This window comes from Pituophis catenifer, unplaced genomic scaffold, assembly GCF_029215685.1.
Source record: "Pituophis catenifer annectens isolate HBS135680 unplaced genomic scaffold, rPitCat1.0.hap2 SCAF_3, whole genome shotgun sequence".
NCBI classification, from domain to species: domain Eukaryota; kingdom Metazoa; phylum Chordata; class Lepidosauria; order Squamata; family Colubridae; genus Pituophis; species Pituophis catenifer.
Window position 1 is genome coordinate 200,061,544 of NW_027256883.1, and position 26,191 is coordinate 200,087,734.

Here is a 26,191-nt window from a genome sequence, read left to right on the forward strand (position 1 = left end):
GACCACATCCAGGGGAAATATATACACTAGTGACACAAGGTTTTTTTTAAAAAAGATAACGGTAGCCAATTTTCTTCATCAGCCCTCAGAGTACAAACAGGTGTGTCCACACTGCAGCCCAGCAAGCAGACTAGGCCCACCTGTACCGTGATTTGATTGGCTGTTTTTCTGAGGCAAGATAAAGAGATAAAGGCCAGACTTTCAGTCTGAATCTGCTTTTTTTCCACGGGTTGAGTGTAACAGGTTGTTCTCTCCTGTTTTTTGTTTAAATCTTTGTTTATTTTCCTTATGGCTTGTTTGACAGACTGGTCTTTGTTCACTTTATTGGATCAACACCAATTGGCTCTCAGGAAAACTTCAGCAAAACCCCATGTGGCCAGCTTCAGTTGTGAAATCTCTAGGTAACGTTATCCTAACACAACCCAGATTATAATTTGAGTCCGTTACGATAAGAACCAAGGCAGAGATAATCTTGTCAAAAGATGGTTGAACTGGCCGAGTGCCAGTTGTTGCTGAAGCCCATTCTCACTAGCATCCTGGCATCTTCCTATGGCTGCCTCCCAAAATAACCCACAAATGTCTGTCACTCCAGGTAATAGACCATGTGAGACCTCACCAAAGGGGTTTGACATCCTTCAGAGGCTACTTCAAAAAGATAGAGCAGGAACCCAATTTTCACTTCTGTTGCCACATAGTAGCAGGGATACAGGTAGTCCTCATTTACTGACCACAATTGGGATTTTGGGAACGTGGTCGCTAAGTGTAACCGCAACTGTGTTTCATCTTACATCAACTTTTCTTTGCTATGAATGCTGTAAATATAAGAATTCATCATATAGTTATTTTTTTTAATCACTGTTTTAACTGAACAACAGTCGCCAAGCAAGGATTACCTATACTTGTTCTGAAGCAAGAGAATTTAATGAGTTTAGTCTAATGAAAATGCATCAGCTAGCACGCACTATACTTAGCTACACAGAAATATTTTCACACTTTTGTAGCACACAAGAACATCCGTGATTGAGAACAGCAAAAGTAATGTTTATTACTCTGCTTCTAAAGCTTTTATTTGAAACTATTTTTCTAGGTCTAAGAAGCTCTATTTTTAAGCAGTTAATATTTTTCTCTTGTACAGTAAAATGTTACCGTGTTTCCCCGAAAATAAGACCCTGTCTTATATTTTTTTGAACCTCGAAATAAGCGCTTGGCCTTATTTTCGGGGAGGTCTTATTATTTTGGGGCGGGTGGAGGAAACCAGAGGAAATGGTGGGGACCAGCTGCACATGGGTTTAAATATTTTCGAAGAGGGCTTATTTTCAGGGGAGGGATTATTTTAGTGCATGCGCTCAAAAGCCCAATTGGGCTTATTATCAGGGGATGTCTTATTTTAGGGGAAACAGGGTAGTTTAACAACATACCCTAAAAAGTATGCTGACTCTAAAAAATAGCTGATATTTAAATCAGTTCAAATCTGTTTCTGTTAAAATCTGTGTTTTCTGGAAGGTTGGAAACAACTTCCAGCAGAAATAATGGGTCAATCAGCAGTAATTGAGTTACTGCTTGGGATAATTACAAGTCTTATCCTTTGACAAAAAAATTAAAAAATAAAATTAAAAATAAAAATAATAAGACAAAACCCCTCAAAAGCAGACTCAATGGACTGCTGGGTCTTTTTCTGACATCAGTTTTCTATGTTTCTATATTGTAGTGGCTGCTTTATTGTTGATTCTAATTTGAAAATGTGAAGCTGCCTTGCAAATTCTCAATCTCGTTTATAAATGTCTAGTAAAGGCTAGAGGAAGAGAATGGAGGAAGGCTTTAGGCTAGGACATTGAGTTGCACAATACCACATATGCAAGCTTTCCTTGCTTTTTATTCATTTCCAATCCTTAGTACAAGTTGTCCTCGACTTACAACAGTTTGTTTAGTGGTCGTTCAAAGTTACAACACCACTGAAAATAGTGACATGACCATTTTTCACACTTATGACCATTGCAGCATCCCCATGGTCACGTGATCAAAATAGGAATGCTTGGCAACTGGCTTGTATTTATGATGGTTGCAGTGTCCTGGGGTCACACGATCTCCTTTTGTGGCCTTCTGACAAACAAAGTCAATGGGAAATCCAGTTCACTTAACAACCGTGTTACTAACAACTATAATGATTCACTTAACAACTGTGGCAAGAAAAGTCATAAAATGGGACAAAACTCACTTAACAAATGACTCATTTAACAATATAAAATTTGGGCTCAGTTGTGGTCATAAGTTGAGGACTACCTGTACAATGTTTCTTAAGCTTTTTGCTCTTAGGATCCCTTCCCACTTTTAAAACTTAGGGAGCTTCTGTTTGTATGGGTTATATTTATCATTATTTATCATCGTAAAAATTAAAATTAATGCATTCATAAAATGTTAATTGAATCATGTAAAAATAACGACATTAAACCCACTAGCTATAACATAAATATATACAATAATATACAATGCAAAGAGTGACATTGTTTTACATTTTTTTCAAAATATCTTCAATATCTAGTAAATAAATTTGCTTTTAAGTATCACCAACAAATGAATCATAAGTTGCCCAGATTCACCTTATGGAGTTCTAGTTGAAATATGGCTTGCATTTGCTACTTTCATTAGCATTATTCACTGTAACATCTGTAATGAACAATTATTGGCTAAATTTTCAGCTTATATTAATTGTATACAAACTAACATTTGAAATTAAGAAAAGGAAGACTGAATATTTTGAGGTATGGGATCTGTTTTATCGACAGTTAAATGAGAGAAATAGGAGTTAGAATTCCTAAAATTACAAGTGAAAGATTAATTTTATTATTAGGGTTGATTACTAACTTATTAATTCTGATTAGTATTAACAATTAATATGCATTAATATTATGAGGGAAAAGCACTGTCAATATGAGATTACTATTAGAGAATACTATTATTATTATCATGATGAATATTACTCAAAAGAATTGTAACCAGACAACACACTGTCTACATGGATTTTGAACATGTTGCTCTTTCTATTTCTATTAATAAAAAATAAAATAAAAAATGAATTGTACATAAGCAGCTCTAATGCTTTGAATTATCCTTTTTGCACATACAAACACAAACCATTTGAAAGTTTGCATTCCCCAAATGAAATTGGAAATGCTGTTGTTTTCTAATTTAAGGAATTTGTCATCTGATACCATTGCCACGTATTTAGTATTTAGTTTAGTTAGTATTTCTAACTTCAATTTGAAATAATAAATCCTAACCCACATTTGCTGAAACAAATATATTCTGCATCTTTTAAAATTTCTGTTGTGAAATAATGTTTCTATTTCTGTTGCCAAATGGAAAACAATGCTCATGCTGTGACTTGTTGGAAATGAGCTGACAAGCTTTATCCTTGTGTGATACACTGTTATTCCTTACCGTTCAACAGTTTAGATTTGTCTGTAATTACTGCTGAGGTGTTTTTTTTTCTTTTTAACTTGGCATATTTGGCCAGTCATATAACTTTTATTGAGGCTTACTTCATTTTTAAGCAGTGAGAGCTAAAACGTAGGAAGACACTTGTGCAATTTCTTTGAATGAGCATGTCAATTAAATCTTTCTCTTCTCATATTTAAAATGTTCTCAAACTTTGTTGGCTCCAAAAACCTTAGATCTTAAGCCTGCACATGAAACCTGGATCTACCATCTGGGCCTCATTACTTATTTTCACATTTCTAAAGATTAAATAGAAATCTGTCTGGTTAAATGTTGTGGTTTACAAAGAACAATAATATTATTTAATATACATGGATCATTAATTATTACAACTGTAACTACTGAAAGAAGTGAAATAACTTAGAAAAAGGAATGGCTAATCAATAATACCAGGATTGTCCATTTCCTATTAACTCAATTTTATTCTGAAACATTTCAATCTAAAACATGAGCAATAAGTGGAGAAAGCTATCCCCTAATCTTTTTAAATGACAAATATTAGTCCTCTTAACAATACCTCTAGAATCATATTTAAAAAGCACTCAAAAATAGCAGCGAAGAAACACTAAATTTTGAGGCTTTTTTTTTGTCATTCATTAAATTACTGAGTTCCCTTCTAAGAAAGTACCATGTTCAGATTTCAACTTCATGTAAACTGTATTACAATTTTAGTTAGGAAACTTCATATTCACATATTCATATATGTGACAAAAGAGACTTGTGATTTGTGAGTGTGTGTGTGTGTGAACTGCAATAAAAATTCTAATCATCTTCATTCACATGGGAAAGAATGTGTCTGTGTCTGTGTGTGTATTGTCCATGAGTACAGAGACAGAGAGCAGTACTAATGTACTTACTTCAGCTCATGATACATTTCGCCTCCCCCTGCCACACACACAATGTTGTTATCCAGCCAAAACCTTCATATAATTAAAAACCACAGGCACTCATTCAAAGTGTCAGATCAAAAGGTTAATGTGCTATGGTAGAGAGGAAGTACTTATATCCTTGAACTTTTATTTTAAGTTTACAGCATTTAAAAACAAGTTAAGTCAAATTCTGGCCAAAGCTAATATTACATCATATGATTGAAAAACATTAATCATAGTTGTTTTAAATCAGTTGATCCAAATATTTGGCTTGATGAAAAAAAGCTTGAGAGAACTGGCTAGAAATGCACTTCTTAAGGCTGAAACTTAAACATATGAACTGATTTCTACTACTGGAAGCAAGACAAAGCACTATGAAATGTTTCTAGAATCTTCAGAAATCTCAAAAAAAAATAGTTAGAAGGCAATAATGAAAAATATTTTGGGAAACTTGGGAAATGATATAAAATCTGTATGAAATTATATTTTGTAACATCTTTCAGCTCCGAGGTACTGAGAGCAATAGAAAATGTTATTGAAGATGTTATCATGAGCTTGTCCAAAAATAAAGCACCTATTCTTATCTTCAGAAACAGATCTGACTGGGGAAATATACAGTAAGTAAACCATGCTAGTGAAATATGAATGTATTATATACAAACATTATGTGTAAAATATGAATTGTATATTTATATATTTATTAAATCTTATTAAATCTGTAACCTCTGATTTAAATTGCAAGTGCCAAAGATAACATTATGAAAACTTTTGGTTAACAACCTACATTCTGAAGCATTAGATTAGACTCAAGTAATTCTATAGTCTTTGAACCAGAATCTAATTCTGTACCTACTCATGATTAGCAAGGCTTCATTTTATTTCTGGTTTACCGGCAGCGTATTTAAAAATCTCACTAAAATCGTCCTTCCATTGAAATGCTGATGCTCTGCAGAAATCGTGAACAAGTATTCTTCCCTTTTGCTTCACCCCAAATCCTTACTGCAGGGCTTATGCTGACACTTTTGGGAATTTCCCCTCCCGGCAGGAACTGTTCAGTTTATGAATAGAACTGGGGGTTTGACAAATATCTGTGTAAGGTGAGGATAGGAGATCTTTGAAACTTCAGAACCTTATGTAATTTGCAGTGAACATTGATCAAATTCTGCTTTTTGCACTTCTAACGATCAGTTTATTGGAGTTTGTTCTAGCCAGCTGATTGATGTTCTCAGGAGAAAAAGAGGTAAAACATGGAAGTGTCATTAGTAACACTAGTAATACTCCTTAGTAACAAGGAATGACATGGAAACAAATCAGCTGCCAATTAAGCGCTCACTATTCAGGAAATTAAATGGTGATTCGAACTGTTAGCTTAATATGGAAGCCAATGGAGATGGCTGACAGAAAAGAGAAAAAACAAAAACCTAGGAAATCAAAGAATTATTGGAAATGATAGTGTGGAATTTCAATAGTAGGGATTACAGATTATAGGCAGGTCACTATGACAGAACTATTCCTGAATCTCATCAATAAAGATCTAAAAATATAGAATTGTTAATAGATGTGTCCTTACTATATATTTTTTTAAAAATGTTTTAACTGCTATGAAAGAAGAAAGGGCACTAGAAATCAAGATCTATAATACTAGTGAAGAATTTATTCTATGTTTTCACTTTGTGTATTATGCAGCTACATAATAGGATTTTGGATTTTATAATTCAGAAATTTGCAATTGACTTAAACTGCATTACATTTGGTAACATGAAAATTATTATTGCTATTATTCAATTTTATATTCTTCAGTTTCAGGCTATTTGGGAGGGACCACATTTATGATAGAATAAAATTTTACAATTAGAAATTTTCAGGAACAGCAACATAACCAAAAGCTAATGTCAGGGTTCCAAGTAATAGATCCATTGCAAGCAAAACTCCGAGGCATGTGGATTCCTTAAAGAATAGCTTTATTGGAAATATCAAGTTGGCACATATCTGGTGAAAATTAACTCTGAGGGGCCCCTTGGTTTTCACCTAATTAAAAGTAAAAGTTGTTCCCCCAACCCCAAACAATCAGTCACATGGCCCAATCAATGCAGCGTCTGCTGGTCTGGTGACATCACTCCTCCTTCCACTGGCCAGGTGTGAGAACGTCCTTGGTTCCCAGGGGAAAGTATTTTATTTTGACTATACAACCCCAGCTATCTCTAATCCCCCTCTCTATACCTCGCTCCAGTGTGGCAGCACTGAAGCTCCAAGATGGCTTCAGCCAGGTCATGATAGATTAAACATTGCAACTCTAGCTCAATCTATAACTAAAGGTTTGGCTAACATGTTTTGTTGAGTTAATTTAGTCTGGGTTTGTGAATTTCAGAAAAGGAAATTTTGAAGTCTGTGTTCACCTCCTTGAGAACTATGAAATAAATACAATAAGGGCTGGACTAATTAATTTGAGATCAAAGTTTAATCAGGAAGTAAATAAGTAGAAAGAAAGTAATCCATTTCTGAGTTTAGATTCACCTGATTTTTGTTTATATGCATAAAAAAGCAAACCAAAATAATTTTATATATAATGCTATTACCTAATCATGTTACCTAATCACATTCTTTCTAAATATAAGGAGAACTGAAATTTGACTGTAATTTGTATCAAATTTAAATGACAAAGAGTTTTCTGTGCAATCACTGAAGTAAAATGAAATTAGACATGATGACTAACTTACTCTGGATTCATTTCAGTACCTTGAGAAATCACACATTTTCTAAGACTAGATTTATTATGATTTTATAATGTAGTATCTTCTGCCACCTTAAGGATGTAAAAAGTAATGACTTTGGATACAAAAATGGAGCATTAATAACTGTTTCCTAATATTTTGTATAAATGAGCCCCATATTTCATTATACTTATCCATACAAAGTCTATGTCTATAGGCAATCTGCTCATGAGTAACAGATATAATCGGGATTTCAATCCATTAAATAAATGGGAGTGTACAGAATGTGCTTCATTCTGGACTTTAAAAATGTTTCAGTCCCTTTTGTGTAGAATAGATAATGGTAACTGCCTCTCTCCACCAAGGTCATCTTCTTTGTCCCTACATTTACGAATCCTGTTGTATTTCAGAGAAAGTTTGAGATTTGGGGATTTTTTCTGAGGTGGGAAGTTTGATTGAGGCCTTAGTCACTTCTGGAATAGTGGTGACAGGGGCTTGGATTGTACCGTCCCTATGAAGCCTTTCCCTGTGTATCTCCCTGAATTATACTATACTGTGCATTTCCCTAAACACCCATTGTGTACTTCCGGGTGTTGGTCCTTGTTTCATTGGGAAGCACAGGTAAGACATCTGGAGCTCCATTGAAGGAAGACAAAGAGAAAGACAAACAGATTTTTATGATTCAAAGCCCATATTGAGAATTAACTTGAAGTGGTAAATACAGTGAAACTTCAATATTTCCCTGCCCTTAAGGCTTAGTGCATCTACTGATAGCCATCTAGTGGCCTGGAAATATTAGGCTCAATTGTGGTCATAAATTGAGGATTACCTGTACATTTTATCTTTTTTTTCTCTAATCTTTAGTGCTAAAAATATTCTTGACTTTTATGCCATACTACCAATCTTGATGAATAAAATATCAGATTATTAGTTCTTCTTTTAAATTCCTGATTGGGTTTTCAAAATTAGTTTTACAGAAGCTGTAGGTTTGCAGATGATATCTAATTGTACCACACAGCAAATAAGAAGTGACAGTCCTAAGTCAGCACCCAAGTTTGGTAAGTTAAAGAAACTCAGCAATATATTGATCTATTTAGTTCAAAAACATTTTATTCCAATTCAAAGAATGCACAAATGGATGGATCTCATCATTTAATTGGGATCCACTTTTGTCCTCTTTGCTTCAGGATAAATTGTATGACAATTTGTTTTGATTTGAAGCATAAACCTTGCTTCATAAAATCCAAAGCTTTGTAGGTCTATTTAGTAAGAATAATGTAGAAATAAGTGAGTTGCTAAAATATCTTTGGGTTAAAGCTTCCTGGATATACATAATAAGCTAATCCTCCCGTAATTTTGCATGTATTCTTGTTTCCCTCTGCATAGTGGTATAATTATGGCATTGTTCCTATTGATAAGCAGAGATGCAGTCATTGCATATATTTTAAAGAAATCATAAGCCATACCAGAGTGAATCCATCTCCATATTTTAATGTACTTTCCATTACACCATCTATACATGAAGCCTTAGCATTTTTTTATTCAACTATCTCACATTATTTATAACTTCCTTTTCATCTGTTTTCTTTGACACAAATTCTTCAATGTATGTTTCCCATACAAAGCTTCTAGGTCTCCAACTGCCTCAGTCACTGTTTCTACATTCTTTATATCATTCCCACTAGGTATTCCTATTCTCTTCATGCCACCTAGTTCTTTTTTTCCCTTCTGGATCACATTTATTCAGAATATTCAATTTTCCCCCTCCAAAACTTCTTCCATTATCACCATTCACTGGAAGATAACTTAGACTTATTACCAACCTATGGATTCCTCTACAGTATTTCCAATCTATACCTCTACAATACCCCGATTACCTCAGTTCCTATTCCTGACATCTTTTAGCTCTTTTATTCAATTAAATATTCGAATACCTTCACTTCTGTGCATGTATTCGACAATTGTACTCTATAATATCAGATCACTTTCTTCAGATACTTTCCCTTTCTCTTAGTTCCACAAACACACACTATAAGTATTTTTCTTTCAGTTCATTTCATTTATTAATTCATGCTCTTTACCATTTAAGCCTTTTTATTCCAGGTTGTAATTTTTCTATGCTATTGTCACCAGGTAAGTGAATAAATATTGATCTCCATTGTCTGTTGTGGTTTTCATCAACTGAGGTGTTGACATAAAGCCTTACTGTCAGATAAGGTTTAGACTAGATTGTCATATCTTTACAAATAGTGCCGACAGTAAGAGAAATAAATTGTATGCCAAGCACTTGAAGATAAAATACAAGGGATGCAAATGTTTCAGGTGGCAACTGTATAAGGTTTTGCTTTATGTTTCAGCTTTGTGTCTTAAAATATTATCTATAATCTACAAGATGGTTCAGACAAACACGTATGCAACAAAAAGGTAATAATCATATTTATATTTATATTTATATGTATTTGTAAGGTTAAAATAAATATATACAATTGTGCTTAAAAGTTAGTGAATCCATTTGAATTTCAATATTTCTGCGTAAATATGGCCTAAAATGTGATCTGTTCTTCAGATAAGTCTCAAATTACATTTCTGCCTTTTATAGAACTATTGTCTTAGCAGTGAATCTTCTTCCGAGTTATTCCTAATGCCAATTATAATTTCATAGAAACAACCTTAAGAAAGGTATCAAATGATATCTGCATTTTAATGACATCACACAAAATTATGTAATATTTGTGTTACATGTCATGGCAAAAATTATATAACTGTATCATTAGTATAATGACATATGATGTATATGTCATAATATTGATGATGTGGCTTGTAAGAGATGCCTATGATGTGACACTTACCCTGTGATCTTATTATGCAAAAGTGAATTAATTTCATAAAAGCTTATTTGTGCTGTATAAACATAGCCTCTGTGATAACATTTCTATTGTGACCTTCTTCACTACCATGATATTGTTTGAAATATTGGACAATAAAGTTATTCACTGAAACATGAAATCTATTTCACCATTCTGAAATCTTTTTGTAACTGGTTCTACCAAATATATTACATCTGAGATTACCAAATTAGCCTACAAGACTGCTGTGTTTTTATGATGCTAGAGTAGCTGTTTCAAGTTTCAGATAAATTAATATGGCTGATCAAATTTTGCTCATTTAATGATATACCAATAAGAGAATGAAAGGAATCATTTATTCCCTAATCAGATCCAAACTTTACAGATGCCACAAGAGCAGTCTAGTAAGTTAGCACACATCAAAAATAATATTTATTACATTTAAAAAGTTTTCTAAGCATCTCAAATAAGGATTCATCATTTTCCATGCCACTTCCTAAGCTTTTATCCTCTCTTATGGTAAAATAGACTGGAAGAGAAAGTAACCAACCCATTTTTGGTTGCATAGTGGTCTGAATATTTTTTTCTTCATCTTAGCTCAACAAACTCTGACAACTTGTAAAAACCATTGTTGAAAAATTCTGTATAAAAATAGTCCTGAATGCTCCCTTGGGGGTTTTCCCTACAATTTTCAATTATTGTGGGTTCCATTTAGAAGAGACAGAACCTAAGATTCAAGGAAGATGACAGAAGACTGGGACGATGTCCACAGGCAATACTTACGGGATGCCCTTTGCTAAATATTCATGAGTATTATTTTCTAAGTAGCATTGAAATCTCTTGAGACTATCATTATTTTAATTTAAAACTACATTTTATTCTGACAGAGATATCTTTTACACCGATACAGTACTTTTTGGTAATCAGAGGGTTGTGGATAATATTATAAATGACATTTCCTGTATGCTCAAGATACCCAGAAGGACTCTACATATTGTTAAGTATTAAATGTCTCTTACATGATCTGTAATAGTTTAGTGCATTTTGGGGAGAAACGGTATGAAATAATATTTTTATTAATTTCCCATAATAGTAAGCAAAGATAGACATAACAAAATAAAAATAGAGAAATCATATCTGTATCTAATGAGTAGATTTGTGCAAATCACAGAAGGAAGAAGAAAGTATATATTTGTGTATGTGTGTGGAGGGGGGGGTCTTGTCATTTCCTTTCTGTAATGAAACTATACAGTATAGCCAAAAGAAAAGAAAATAATTCTTATTTGCCCTTTCTGTGACTGCTCATAAATTTATGAGCATTATAATCCACTTTGAAAAAGAAACTTTTCAGCATATTGTTTCAGTACTATAGTGTAAAAGGGAGATACCATCCTCCTATGGTCCAGCAAGACTGTCACTGCCAGAAAACTTTCTAAACTTTCCCCATTTGCCAATAAAAAAAATACAGTTGGATAGTTTTGAGCAATCAGTTATTAAAAAACTTAAATATTGTCTATTGACAATATTGAAAAAATTGGAGGACAGTGGTCAAATTTCTATAAATGTCAAATTGGTATGGAAATAAGTCATACTATTTATGAACATGAGGAAGTAATTGCCTAAAACAATATTAAATTCAGCCAATCCAAGAACTGATAAAATTTCCTGTGACTACAGTAATTAAGAACACTATCACATCACTTATGTTCACTTAGGATTAACATTTTTTTCCTATCTAGCCTATAAATAATGATTAGATATATTATCCTGGTGACTATGTAATTACTATCTGAAGTTACTATTTTTTTCTTTGCAGCTGTCCACTAGCAAAGGATGCATTGCTGGTAATCTTAGTTATATTGAGGAAGATGGTACAAAAGTAAATTGTAGTTGCAGTACCACAGTATGTATAAATCATTATTATTTCCTGATTTTATATAAGAAAGGTACACATTTCTATATTCTAGTTGAAGTACATAGATGACATGTTTTTGCTCAATGGATTATGAGGCCTTGTCATTTTTATTCAGGAGCAACATTTTAGTTCTTTTTTAAAAAAAAGACAAAAATGGGGTTTTTTTGCAAAATTACAAAAAATTGCTCTTTTTTTGTAATTGCTGGTAAACTCTAGATTGCAAACACTCTGTTTATACTGTAGATATTGTACAATTATTGTTGCCCATCCATTCCATCAAAAACAGAATTAGTCCATAATTATTTTCAATCTGACTTCAGCATGACAATCTACAATAGCATTGGGTATAGTATGTTTAAATCGCTAGAGAAAGAATTAACACTGAATTATCCCAAATTTAGAGAAATTATACTTTAGCACTCAAATATTTCATGGCATTACTATATATATTAAGTAACAGAAAATCATTATTTATATCCATTAGGTTTCTAATATGATAATCAAATTATTGATGCTTGGGTATAATTTTACTGAACTGAATATCTGTGCTTTCTCAACTTGCACCTAACTAATGCACATTGTGGAAAAATCTTTTTCTGCACATGATGTAGTCTTCACCTTACCTCTGAATTGTGAATGTTATGTGGATTTTACTAGCAAAATACTAGAGAGAGTTTTTTTTTTTCTCCAATGGATTTTATTTAATCTAATAAATTCCCAATTCATAGAGTATTTCTAATGTATGGGTCCCATCACCACTATAAGATAATGACTCTTGAAGGATGGTTAGAATTAGTGTAAGTTAACATATAAAAACCATAATACTTACAATGAAGAATTACTATAGTTAATTATTTTGGAAAAGACTTTTAGAGATTTACTTTTGTTTTTTATTGTCCAATTTATTTGAAAGAATGATTTTCCTCAGTTTCTAAAACAATTTGATGTCTGTTTTTTTAGACGCCTGTACCATCTAATGTAGAAGGAATAAGAAGTATCCTTTAAACAAAATGTATAGATTAAAGAAAATAAAAAACAAAATGAAGACTCGAATACAAAAATTACTAAAGATTCCATATAAAGTGGCATCACTGATGCTAACATTGTTCATATTATAGTAACAGAAAGTTATATAATCCAATACTTTATGTAGTGCAATTAAATTCCAGTATATTTTCTTGAATCCTTTAACTTTACAGATTTGATTACAGATGCAAAATTTATTCTAATTATAGAAAAAGATGCAACTTTTCAGAGACTGCTAGATGACAACTTCTGCTGTAAAATGTCCCCAAGTATAATAATTACGGTACAAGTTTACATTTTTCTAAGTAAATCCAATCATTCTCAAATAAAATTAATTATCCAGATTCATTTCAATTGTATTTAGGTCCGGTTTCAGAAGCGAAACTGCCTTGGTTATACTATGAGGTGGACTACTACCGGTATAATCTGAAAGCATAATCCTTTTTAAATTCTCCTGTATTCATCTCAGCAATTTTCAATGCTATCGATTATGCCCTTCTTGTAAATACTTTGTTTAATATTTTACAGTGATTCTATTGATAGCTAGATTATTTTTTTGAGAAAATGGTGCTAAGGTGTTTCTGCTCAACCACAATGACATTTGTGCTTTGGGGCTGTGTGGAAGATTTCATGTTATTTTCCATGCCCTGTGAAACTGGTAAGTGAAGTAATTCAGATGTTAAGCATGCAGTGGCACCAGCATGGCAATCATAGGCTGTTCTGTTCTATTCCTGGGGTAACATGGAGGGATTATCCTATCATCCCAAAATGACAATATGGTCATCACCACAAAATCATTACAGAGGAATAATGTAAGCAGTATTATTAAGCCAAATCTGATTTACCTAGTAGCACTTCATGTCGGAAGGAGTCAGGAAGGAGCAATAATCAGAAAGAAAAGAATCCAGGTAAATCTCAACAACTCTGGGTTTCCAAGTAGGGAGAGGTAAGACGGAAGTGTTATTTCCAGCCATTTGCTTGGTGAACTATTTGTTTATTTATGGTCAAAACACACAAGCCTAGCCATATGATTAACTAATAAGCGGTGCCCATTATTCCCCAAAAGCTGAAGTTTCAGCCTCATATTTGCACAGCTTTCACACAGTGACACTATCACTGTCAGATTGAAGGCTTATAGTTCTTCTCATACCCTGCAGAAGTAATAAAAAAAGGTTCTGATTCAGGCTAAAATAGCAGGAGCCATGTCTCCCTAGAGTCTTGTCACTTTTCCTTTTTTCATCTTCTGAAGACTTAGCTACAGACAGAAATATATCATCTGAAAACCTTAATCAGTGTTTGATTGTGGGACTATATACTGACAGAGAGCTGATGAGTTAAAGCTCAGTCTAGTCAAAGTAAAAGCTCGGTGGTTTGCCTATCCAGGAAAATGTTGCCTAATCTACAGTATATCAGCAATGCCACATTGCTCTAAGGGTCAAGTGCACTCTTAGGAGGGGTTGCAGATTTATCTTTGTCATTAAGGCACAATATCTTTCCTACTTAACAGAGATTTCTCTGGCTTCAATGGGCCTCCATTAGTTCCAACAACAATGCATTGTTGGATAGCAGAGAGGTTTATATAGTGGAAAGAATGCATGGAAAGAGAAACACTAAAGTTAGGAGTGTAAGTGAAGGTATTCTTGAGGCTGGTGCTTGAATGAAAGAAAATAAAGATAAGCTTTATTTAGAAAATAATTCAGTGATAGAAAAGCCTTAGTTATTTTATCTACAGATAAGAATTCATAGTGTGAGCTTACATTATGGAAAACGAGTGACCTGGAGAAATACCTGAGGTGTATGGTCAGAGTGAAAAGAAAAAGAGATCGGAAAGAGGAAAAAAAAAGAAAGTGACGAAATCCCTGAGAATGCTAATCTAATCAAAAGGACATGTGTTACATGGAGATGGGCAAACTGGGTCTTTTTAGAGAAGGAATGGAGATAAAAGTACAGAGACTTTCCAATGACTGTCTCTGCATCTATTGTTCATAGTGATCAGTAGGTTCATAGGTAAAGAAGCTAGTCTGTGCAGAGCAGAATTCCAGCTTTCATTGTGTGTGAATATGCTCTGGATCCAGAACTTTAGCTGATATAAAATATGTGGGAAGAGTTACTGATACTATCTGTAGTCAGGAGTGTGAATAGAGCACTGTGGGGACCAAGGCAAACCTTTCAGATGGGTGATCACCTCATCCTTACCACGTTACACAATGAAATCCTCTTGGCATTTACCCAATGTATTTTGAGACACTGAAAATACTTTTTTTAAAAAAAAAATTCAAGTCTTTTTAAATTGTAATACCTGCCTGATTTGAATCTGCAGGTTTACCTTTTGGATGTTTTTTAAAAAATTCTTTTAATGAGCATTGTATGTTATGCCTTAATTCCCAGTTTTCATCAATTTTTTTTGTACAGCTTTTAAGATATTAATTTTATGGGTGTGGATTTTATTGTCTTTGCATTAATGTTTCATCCATTTAATATGAACAATTGTAAAAAAAAAGATTATACTCATTGGAAGCTGAATTTGGAATTCTGTAATGAAGAATTTTGCTGAGTAAAAGTACAACCATGTCTAAACATACATTGAAAAATGTATCATTGTTGTAAATATTGCAATTATTTCTTCAGGGAAAAGGTGTACCAGATGTCAATACAAGACTACTAGTCAGAAAATTATGGGATATTTGTCATGTACCAATCTTTGCTCTCATGGATGCTGACCCACACGGTAAGTATGGGGATTCTCAACTTATTTATACCATATGTCTAGCAATGTAGACATGGTGATGGGCATTTTCTGTCTGAGCACATAGGAAGAATTCTGTTTCTGTTTCTCCTACCACCCCGCCCTGTCTGACAAGAGATAGATTTCAGCCTTCCTTTCCCCTTTCTTTTAGGGATAACAGATCGTGGTGGGGAAAATCCAAATGATCCACAGATGGCAGTAAACATTTAGAACAAATCTTTTGCTGCCAGTGATCAGCCCATTTTTTACATTCAGATTCAGTAACGATACTCTCTCAAAAAATTTAATACACTAGTATATATTATATACAGACATAAATACCCATTACACTAAAACTCCTTTTTTTTTACAACTCTGTAATCTATTTCGTTTTAAAGGAAGAAAGAGTAAGAAATAGTAATAAAAAAAAAAGAAGGCTCTAACTAAGAGAAAGAAAATATAGATCAAAGTAATTTATATAAATGTATATCATTTGCTATTCCTTTCCATGTCTTTGCCATCTGGCCTGGGGATCCAGTAATGTAGGTGTGGAATCTGTACATTGTTAGGGAACCTGACTGCACTCTTCCTCAAATTATGTATAATGGTTTTATTTAGCATTCAACACTAATCCATTCATGACTTTTCCTCCTCTTATCACAGATACTTATTTCCATTGTATTCAATTTACCTTATGTTTCTCCTGAGTCCTGTCATACTCAACTCTTATATAACAACATAGGCAGAAGTATATACACTTTTTACAAGCCATTTGGGTATTTAAAAAAAAACAAACTTTTATTCATTGCTTCAAACCACTTACTGCCCACTAACTTTTTATCAGCATTCGATATCTTAAAATTTCTCCGTCTATTTTGTCACCTTTATTAAACATTTTACTGTGATAGACAAATGCATCTCCTTTCTCTAATCAAACTCCTTTCTTCCCTGTCAAACACAACTATCTGGTTTATTATTACTTTAATTTTCAGATCTGTATTTCTTGTTGACTGTTGTGTAGGTCATACAATCTACTTAATATTCATTGCAAACCATCCAGGTTTTCAGGCAATAATTTATCTCTTGCATTAGTGGCTTTTGCAGAACAGCCAAAAAGATAAGAGACAAAGGCAGGCCTAATATTGTGACCCAAGCCCAGCTCTTTTTGTATATGGGTAAGAAACTGATCTACGTACAAACCAGGTGGAGGGAGGGGCTTAGATTGCAATACTGTACCTGCTATCTGATCTGCATACAAAAAATACACACATTCACATCGTCAACTACCATACCTCTAAAATCACCAAAATAATTCCCTATACATTCAGTAATATTAAAAGACAAGGGAACATCACACATCCATATCTTACGTCACACTCAGATATGAACTATTTGCTAAGCATTTGATTAATTCTCACGCACGCTGTATACTCCTTTTACTGTGCTTAGCAATGGACTTCAACTGCATATTTATGCAAAACATTTTTTATTGATTTGATTTGTATTCCACCTTTTCCATGGGAACTAATTCAAGCTTCTTGACTGTCATATACTATCTCTAAATTAACAAAGGTATAATACATGTTTTATTACATTAGTGTATTTCTCACTAATTTCCTGAAGAACAGAAATCTGGTTTCTATACCCTTTGCAAAAAGTACACCACACTTCTCAGATTTTGCAAATTATCTTGCTGTTTGCTTAACATTTTTTTCATCCACAGTCTTTTTCCCCTTCATTATTTTACCTGCCACTTTTTTCTTACTTCAAATTATTCAACATAGTTCTGTTGCATTTTGGAATGTACTTTTCATTCTGCTTCAATCAGCCAGTTCATTTACATTCATTCTGTTGGCAGATTAATCCATCCACTAATACTTTTTCATACAAGACTCTTTTTCTCTTCCTTCAGACATTCTACTATATTCTATTTTCTTTACTTGCTTTCACTTCTTTTTTCTTCTATCTCTATTCTTATTCCAAGAGTCTGTCTTGACACTACCAAGATGGTAATATGTAGTACTCTTGATTTCAATGTACACATAATGCAAGGTGATAAATCTGTTCATTATTTCTGTCTGGCACTGCTACTGACTAGGACCTTCAAAACTGTGTCTTCTCTGGGACATCTGTGCCATGCATATACTTGGTATTAATTAATTCACTTGGAATTCATTGCTAACACATTGTAAAAAATTACTGGAAAATATTGTTTCTGTACAGGTATTGAAATAATGAGTATCTACAAATATGGATCTGTGGTAAGTTTTTATTAAATTTAAGCTTGTCATATTATTTCATAATGAATGAAATGTAACAGCATGTGTGTGTGCACATGTGAGCACACACAAACACACACAAACACACACATACTTCATCTCTTTCTCATATTTTGGTTTGGAATTGCAAGGTTGTTTTGAAACTGATGGGGATTGGTCACACAATTAGAACATCAATTCAAATGTTGAGAATTCTGGCAGGTAGAATTCCAAGTTAGATAAAAAGGTCAAAAATATACTGATAGTTTATTCAGAGCAAGAGAGACTCCTACTGGGCATTAACAATAATCAGGAGTAACATGGAAATCAGGAGAAACTCCAATTGAGACTACAGTCATATCTTAATCTACAGAACCACAAGAGTCCTAGAGAGAGAGCCATCAAGGGAACACTTGTATCTTGTTGACAACTATCTGCCTGTGCTTTCATGGAGGGAAGAGAGAATACTTTTAACTGTTATGTTTGAAGAATAAAAAGGGTAAAAGAATTTTAAAAGAGCAGGCTGAGATATAATGAGAATGTCAAGCCTGCATGGATGGCGAGACAAATTTAGACTGAGAAGCTGATGGACTAAAGGTAGGAAAAATATTTAAAAAGCTTTAACTGGTTAAAATTTGTATCATGACAACACCTATGTCTTAAAATAAGAAGAGGGAAAACTTATGCAAAACACTGTCACATTGATTTATTGTACCTCAAAAAAATGCACATATCCTATGTGCCATGAATATTTTATTATTTATTTATTAGATTACAGAACACTGCGCTCATATTCAGAAGCTAAAGATGGCATACATAATATTCCTTTCTCCTATTTTCCTCTCAACGCTTTTGGAATGGAGATTGGACTGAGATAGTCATTGGCCCAAAGTCTAAAGTATACAAAAGGATAGATAGAAAGACCTCGGTGTTCTTGGTGCCGGTCAAATACCTCCACTATGGCACCACTCAATCTTCTCTATTCTGAGAAGAGACTAAATATAAAAACTCACAACATGAACCATTGTTGTTATTAAAAATTTCAGTGAAGAAAACTTTTAGGGCTTATTTACAGTAGTTATTCAACTGAGGTATAGCTCAATTTTAATTTCACTCCCAGTCTGCAAGGTAAATGTCATTCCATCCCAAATCCTTCCAATCCTTTTTTTTTTTTAATAATCAAGCACAAGGTTAGCTATGGCACAACAATGTACTGTTTGGAAAAATGCTTAATTCCCTCTTCCCTTCTGTAAAGAATAACAAGTTGAGCCATCAATATAGACTACCCAACCATATGTTTGCTGCAGCATTGTATGCCTATGGCACTGGAAGCATTTAAAAAATACCTAGGCTTGGGATGGAAGGTATTTTTTCAACAGCCCTTTCCCTTAACTGTATTTCCTTACTTGATTAGCAGATATCTCTCATACATCTGATGTGGTGTAAAAGCAGTTAATCAAAACCTTGCAGAGAGAGAAATGAATAAACACACTCCCACATGTTGCCTCACCCCACAAATGCTCACTTTTCACATCAGGGAAGAAGAGAATTAGGCTCCATTGCATACTGTAACATTTGTTGTTCTCCCCTTTGGCTAATTTAACTGCTATTCCCACATAAAGAAGTGAGGGTTTTAAAATTTTTATCATGCTTTCTGTTTCGCTTTGGTCTAATACAGAACACGTTAATTCATAAATGGAACCTGTAAACCATAATTTTTATACTTCTGCTGAAATTTTAGAAGAACTGATTCAAATAATGCAGCGAAAAAGAGAACTTGATTTTCCCATTATCTAATCAATTAGCACTGCCATAATTTGGAGGATAGAAATAATAAATCCAAGTAGACAATTCTAAGAAGATAACCAGCAGCAAGGTGGATTGACTCAGTTACCCTAGCCGTGAATACACAATTGGAAGAACTGATGGACCAGGTTAGGGACAGATCCTCATGGAGAATATCTATCTATCTTTTTGGATGCTAAGTGTCAACAATGACTTGACGGCACATAATCAGTGAAGCAGAGTAGATCTGCCTACAATGATATTAATCATTAAGAGCCTTATTTTATATTAAGTTTCAGTCTACTAAAACCAGATATATTGAGAAAAAAAATTGTGATTTCATGTTTCAGTCAATGTCATTTGAAGCCCATCGCCTCACAGTTCCAGCTGTACGATGGCTTGGCCTCCTTCCATCTGACATTTATCGGTTAGTTTTTCTAACTATCATACTTTCAATTTATTAAAAAAGCAAAAAAAGGTTCATTTTTTCTTAATAGTTAGAAGAGTTCTATTGATTTATTCTGCACAAATTTACAAGGGACAAGGCAGCAGGATAATTAGAATTAGAATAGAATAGAGCTGGAAGGGAGCTTGGAGGTCTTCTAGTTCAGCCCCCTGCTCAAGCAGGAGAACCTACCAGTATACCATTTCAGGCAAGTGACTGTCTAGTCCCATGATGGCGAACCTATGGCACGCGTGCCACAGGTGGCACGCAGAGCCATATCGGTGGGCACGCAAGCTCAGCTCCGGCGCCGGTCAGCTGATTTTCGGGCCTTCTGGGCCACCCAGAAGTAGGGAAACAGGCTGTTTCCTGCCTCCAGAGGGCCTGGGGAGGTGGGGAAAGGCCCGGTTTTTTTTGCTCTCCCCAGGCTCCAGAGCCTCTCTAGAGGCCTGGGGAGGGTGAAAACAGCCTTCCCCATCCCCCAGAGGTCCTCCGGAGGCTGGAAATGGCCCGTTTGCCAACTTCCGGAAGTCGGCAAACAGGCTGTTTCTGGCCTCCAGAGGGCCTCCGGGAGGTGGGTGGGGAAGGCTGTTTTCACCCTCCCCAGGCTCCTAGAGAGACTCTGGAGCCTGGGGAGATTGCATGCCAAAAGCATGGGGAGCGTGTGGGGGGGTGTCGCATGCACATGTGCAGGGCATATAGAATTATGGGTGTGGGCACGCGCACACGACCCTCCCCCCACACTCACCCCGCTTTTGGCACATGATGGCAAAAAGGTTAGCCATCACTGGTCTAGTCTCTTCTTAAAAACCTTAAAAACCTTCATGGAGCGCCCATCATTTCTGAAGACTCTAATACATGTAAGAGTATTGCATGACTAGAACTTTGACTTATTTACAATTTTTCATTCAGTTGTGGCACACAAAACTATGTATATTCCATGATTTAATAAGTATAGGTAGTCCTAGATTACAACAGTTCATTTAGTGACTGTTCAAAGTTACAATGGCACTGAAAAAGTGACTTATAACAGTTTTTCACACGACCATTGCAACATCCCCATGGTCAGGGGTGAAATGCTCCCGGTTCGGACCGGATCACCTGATCCAGTAGCGATGGCGGCGGGTGGTTCGGAGAACCGGTAGCAAAAATCCCTGCCCCCCCCCACATGCCCAGCTGAGCCGCGGGATCATCAGAGGCTTTTTTTTTTACCTTTTAAAAGCATTTTTTCTACAACCTCTTCCGACGAAAACTGCTTTTAAAAGTAAAAAAAAAAGCCTCTGATGATCCCGCGGCTCAGCTGGGATTGTCAGAGGCTTTTCAAAGCATTTTTTTCTGCAACCTCTTGGCCGAAGAGGTGGTTAAAAAAATGCTTTGAAAAGTCTCTGATGATCCCAGCTGAGTTACCTGATCGGCAGAGAGATATTTTTTAAAAAGCCTCTCTGACGATCCCAGCTGAGTTACCTGATCAGCAGAGGCTTTTCAAAGCATTAGAAAAAATGCTTTGAAAAGTTAAAAAAACAAAAAGTTGGCCACGCCCACCCCAGTCACATTACCCCCCCCCCACCAAGCCACGCCCACAGAACTGGTAGTAACAAATTTTACATTTCACCCCTGTCCATGGTCACATAATCAAAATTCAGATGCTTGGCAACTCATTCATACTTATGATGGTTGCAGTGTCCCATAGTGACATAACTACATAACTACCCCTACTGACAAGCAAAGTCAATTGGGAAGCCATATTCACTTAACAACCGTGTTACTACCTTAACAACTGCAGTGATTCACTTAACAGCTTTGGTAAGGAAGATCATAAAATGGGGCAAAACTCACTTAACTGTCTCACTTAGCAACAGAAATCTGGGGCTCAGTCAAGGACTACCTGTAAAATGTAGAAATAAACAGTAAATATATACCAATTTAACTTATGAATTTCAAGTCCCATGCTTACAATATATATTCTGATCTATTAGGGATTCCTGCCAGAACTTCCAAATCTCTTCCAAATAACATGAAATACCGAGTCATAGAACATAGAATAGAATTGGAAGGATCCTTGGAGACCTTCTAGTCCAACCCCCTGTTCAAGCAGTCTCTATATCCGTGATGGCGAACCTATGGCACGCGTGCCACAGGTGGCATGCGGAGCCATATCAGTGGGCACATGAGCTCAGCTCCTGCCAGCTGATTTTTGGGCCTTCTGGGCCCACCAGAACTCAGGAAGAAGGCTGTTTCTGGCCTCTGGAAGGCCTCCGGGGGGGGGGAGGCCCATTTTTCACTCTCCCCAGGCTCAGGAGCATTTCTAGGAGCCTGGGGAGGGCATAAATGGCCTTCCCCATCCCCCCGGTGGGACTGCAAGTTGGCAAACGGGCAATTTCCAGCCTTCAGAGGGCCTCCGGAGGGGAGGTCATTTTTGCCCTCCCCAGCCTCCTAGAAAGGCTCCTGAGCCTGGGGAGAGTGAAAAATGGGCCCATACAAGCGGGGGGAGTGCAGGAGGAGGTCGCACATTCATGCATGGGGGGGCGGGGCACATAGAATTATGGCACACGATAGCAAAAAGGTTAGCCATCTCTGCTCTATATCATTCCAGGCAAGTGGCTGTCCAGTCTCTCCTTAAAAGCCTCCAGTGATAGAGCACCCATAACTTCTGAAGGCAAACCGCTCCACTGGTTGGTTGATTGTTCACACTGTTAGGAAATTTCTTCTTAGTTGCTTTTCTCCTTGGTTAGTTGCTTTTCTCCTCGGTTAGTTTCCAACCATTGTCTTGCCTTCTGGTGCTTTAGAAAATAGTTTGACCCTCTCATTTTTGTAAGAACCCCTCAAATATTGGAACAGTACTATCAACTCATTCCCAAATCTGCTTTTGCCCAAACCTTGAATATGCAGCTCAAATAGCAGGCTTTCATTTAATATCTATATTTCAGACTGTAAAAATGAATTATTTAAAGAATAATCATACAATTTAGATAAAACAAAAATTTGCTATTTGGGTGCTATGTTCATGCAAGAATACAGATATGCTCTATTTGATTTTCATAGAATGTGCATTGCTGTATGCTAAATCTCTATTGGAGATGTGACAGGAGGGCTTTCTCTGCCCACTTTGATTTAAATTTTAAACACACTTCCCTCTATAGAACAGTATTATGTACAATTTCATCACACGTAGGTCTTCAGCAACACTAGTAGCTCTATCTCAATGCCTGGATGAGAGAAAAAATGGATAATGTCCCAAACATGTGTAGCAAAAGAGAGCACCAGTTTCTAAGAGTCTTAGAGCAGATATGAAGCTTCCTTTCCTGAACTATCATCCTCCTTTGTTCCTTTCCCTGTAGCAAAATGACAAAATAGGCAAGACTAACTAATGACATGTGGCAAGGAGACACATTAAGTATGTTAGCGTCCCTATTGTATGATGAGCCACTGGTAAGTAACACTTCATGGTCCCTAAAATGTGCAAAGCCTTTAGTTGAACATTAATATTTGATAGTATTAATCTTATTGGGTTTTTATTTCAGTTTCATACTATTATTTATGAAAAATAAAAATAAATCTGTAACTGTAAAAATAAGCACAGACTAATCAAACTGTTTTTTTTAGACTGAATGTTCCTAAGAGTGCATTAATTCCACTAACTAAAGAAGATCAGAGTAAACTAACTGCTTTACAGGCAAGACCATATATTGCTCATGAGTCAGCCTGGAAAAAAGAAGTATGTATAGATCATAATAAATTCTGTATTTTGTATTATAAGCAGTTTTAGCTGATTCATTTATATTCTGTTGGTAGAGTTCTACTATATGATGTAACTACATGTCCCCTCTTTAACTTGAGAATGACTAATTAAATAACTCCACATGAGCCTTCTTCAGAACTTCAGCCCATGCTAAGGGATTGGTTGCTCTGAGCCAAATTTTAACTATTGCTTTTTTCACGTTTCCTGGCAAAAGCCTTGATCTTAGATGATATGTTGCATTTGACAGCATGTATGTTGTTCCAGTCCACTCTCCTCTGCACAGCATGTCAGTAGCCATGTTGGCAGGTTATATTCCCTTGTGATATGTTCTATGCAGGGATCCCACAAATCCTTTCTATAGTGTGTCAACATCTACGTCAGCCGGTCATATGTGATGGCAGCCCTTGGTTTTAGTGGGAAAAGTCTTCTTGATACATAGAGCTGCAGCCTAATGTGAAATGTTAGCGTAGCTACAGCAGTAGACTATCTGGTTGAGATCTCTTGTAAAGTGTGCTGATAAATTGTGGGAGTCTGGCAATATAAATGCAGAAAATCCATGCTGACATGTTTGTGTTGCCTCATGGACCTAAAGGATAATAAAGCTGGTTTTGTAGAATTCTACTTGTCTCTATTAATATTAGAAAAGAATTTAAAAGAACTCCAGAAGTCAGGTGATCCTCTCTGCTGTTCAACATAAACATTAACTTGCCGGTCTAAATAATTTTTAAAAACTTAATTTTGATATTTGAATCAAGAAATAGTTTAAAAACAGATCTGCATAATATAGCTTTGAACTGGATAAAATGTCTTCTTGACCAGCAGCAGGTCTAAACATGCCTTCCTATGTAAAGGCAAAACAAGGTGGGCTTCCAGAGGACTTTACAGATTCTAGTCTAGAAGAGGACATCAGAAGGTTTTCTAGTGCTGTAACACAGTTGAAGCTTAAATGCCTACCTAAAAAGGCAAAGAATATTGGCATTCGTAGCTGCCTACGTGCTAAAGGAAATGTCTGAGATGTATAGGCTTGACTTGTCCTGACAATGTGCTGGATTTAAAAGATGCAAATGAGGACAGAGAGACAACACGCAATTCATCTGGCACAATATTGTAGCAAAATAACCTCTGTAGCAAATAACCTCTGCTGGTCTGTATTTTTCTATTTCTATTTTTTATTTTTACATTTTATATTTATAATGTGGAATACATGGTATAAAATGCTTATCTTTTGAATTATACGCATCTATATCAATGTTGATTGAAATGTTAATTTCTAATGCTTTTCTTTTACAGTTAGATATTATGGAAACATTTAAAATGAAAGCTGAAATTCAGGCTCTGACTTCATTTTCAACAGATTATCTTTCCAGGATATATTTGCCAAACAAGCTGCAATTCGGTGGATGGATATAAATATCAGGACACCTTTTAAAGATTTTTAATGTATGTTGACAGAATATAAATATTAAAAAAGTAAAAAGACGTAGAACATATAAGAAAACAAAAGAGAAGGTATAGATAGTTATTCCTAATGGACTACAATTTATTTCAGAGGTGTTAAGGCAGGCCATACAAAATTTTCAGTTATGTAAAATACACTGTGAATTAATATTTCTCTTTAATTTTCCTTTTTGATAGGAAGAATGATTTCTGATCTTTTCTAATATTAGTTTTCATATTTTATAATTGCATGTTTCAAAGAAAAAATACAGATGACAAAAGGATGATAATATTGTTTCACAAATGCTTTATCACAGTTTACTAATTAATTAAAAGGACTTGTTCATAATGTGTTGAGTTTAAAAATATGATATAAAAATTATAATTAATCAAGTAAGAAAGTCTTTATCATTATTTACACTACATTTTAAATAAGCCAAAGAATCAGGTTTTTTTTATAGTTTACAACTTAATGAAATCAAATACAAATGGAAAAATTGTTAAGGATTCCCCCTAGTTTAAATGTTGTGACTACAGCCTTCTTCCAAAAGGCAAGGAACAGTTATATTCAGGTAGTCCTCTACTTACACCCTACATTTCTGTTGATAAGTGAGACATTTGTTAAATGAATTTTTCCCAATTTTACAACTTATCTTGCCACAGTTGTTAAGTGAATCACCGCAGTTGATAAATTGGTAAGTGAATTTGGCTTCCCTATTTTGCTTGTTAAAAGGTTGAAAAAGGTGATCACATGATCTTGGGAAACAGCAATGGTTGTAAGTATGAAACAGTTGCTAAGCATCTGAATTTTGATCACATGATCAAGGGGATGCTACAAAGGTTTTAAGTGTAAAAAATGGTCATGTCACTTTTTTCTGTGCCTATGTAACTTCGAAAGGTCATTAAATGAACTGTTGTAAGTCGAGGACTACCTCTATGTGAG

The 26,191-nt window shown here is 35.1% G+C and overlaps 1 protein-coding gene across 1 annotated transcript; it reads left to right on the forward strand.

The window, feature by feature from the left end:
• Positions 1–288: 288 nt before the first annotated feature.
• On the forward strand, positions 289–25,221 carry SPO11 (SPO11 initiator of meiotic double strand breaks). The gene is made up of 13 exons (XM_070940073.1): positions 289–401; positions 4,868–4,981; positions 8,045–8,133; positions 9,433–9,499; positions 10,809–10,917; positions 11,738–11,824; positions 12,797–12,830; positions 13,036–13,145; positions 15,491–15,590; positions 17,811–17,848; positions 19,981–20,057; positions 23,676–23,787; positions 25,102–25,221. Exons 1-13 carry the CDS (start codon positions 289–291, stop codon positions 25,219–25,221), a joined length of 1,170 nt encoding a protein of 389 aa, XP_070796174.1.
• Positions 25,222–26,191: the final 970 nt, after the last annotated feature.

Bases quoted from the DNA above. Each gene is read 5' to 3' on its own strand.
- SPO11 (XM_070940073.1), top strand. From the start codon at position 289: ATGGCTTGTTTGACAGACTGGTCTTTGTTCACTTTATTGGATCAACAC. The intron at 8,134-9,432 runs GTAAGTTAAAGA...TTTATGTTTCAG, and splicing joins TAAGTCAGCACCCAAGTTTG to CTTTGTGTCTTAAAATATTA. The intron at 9,500-10,808 runs GTAATAATCATA...TTATTCTGACAG, and splicing joins AACACGTATGCAACAAAAAG to AGATATCTTTTACACCGATA.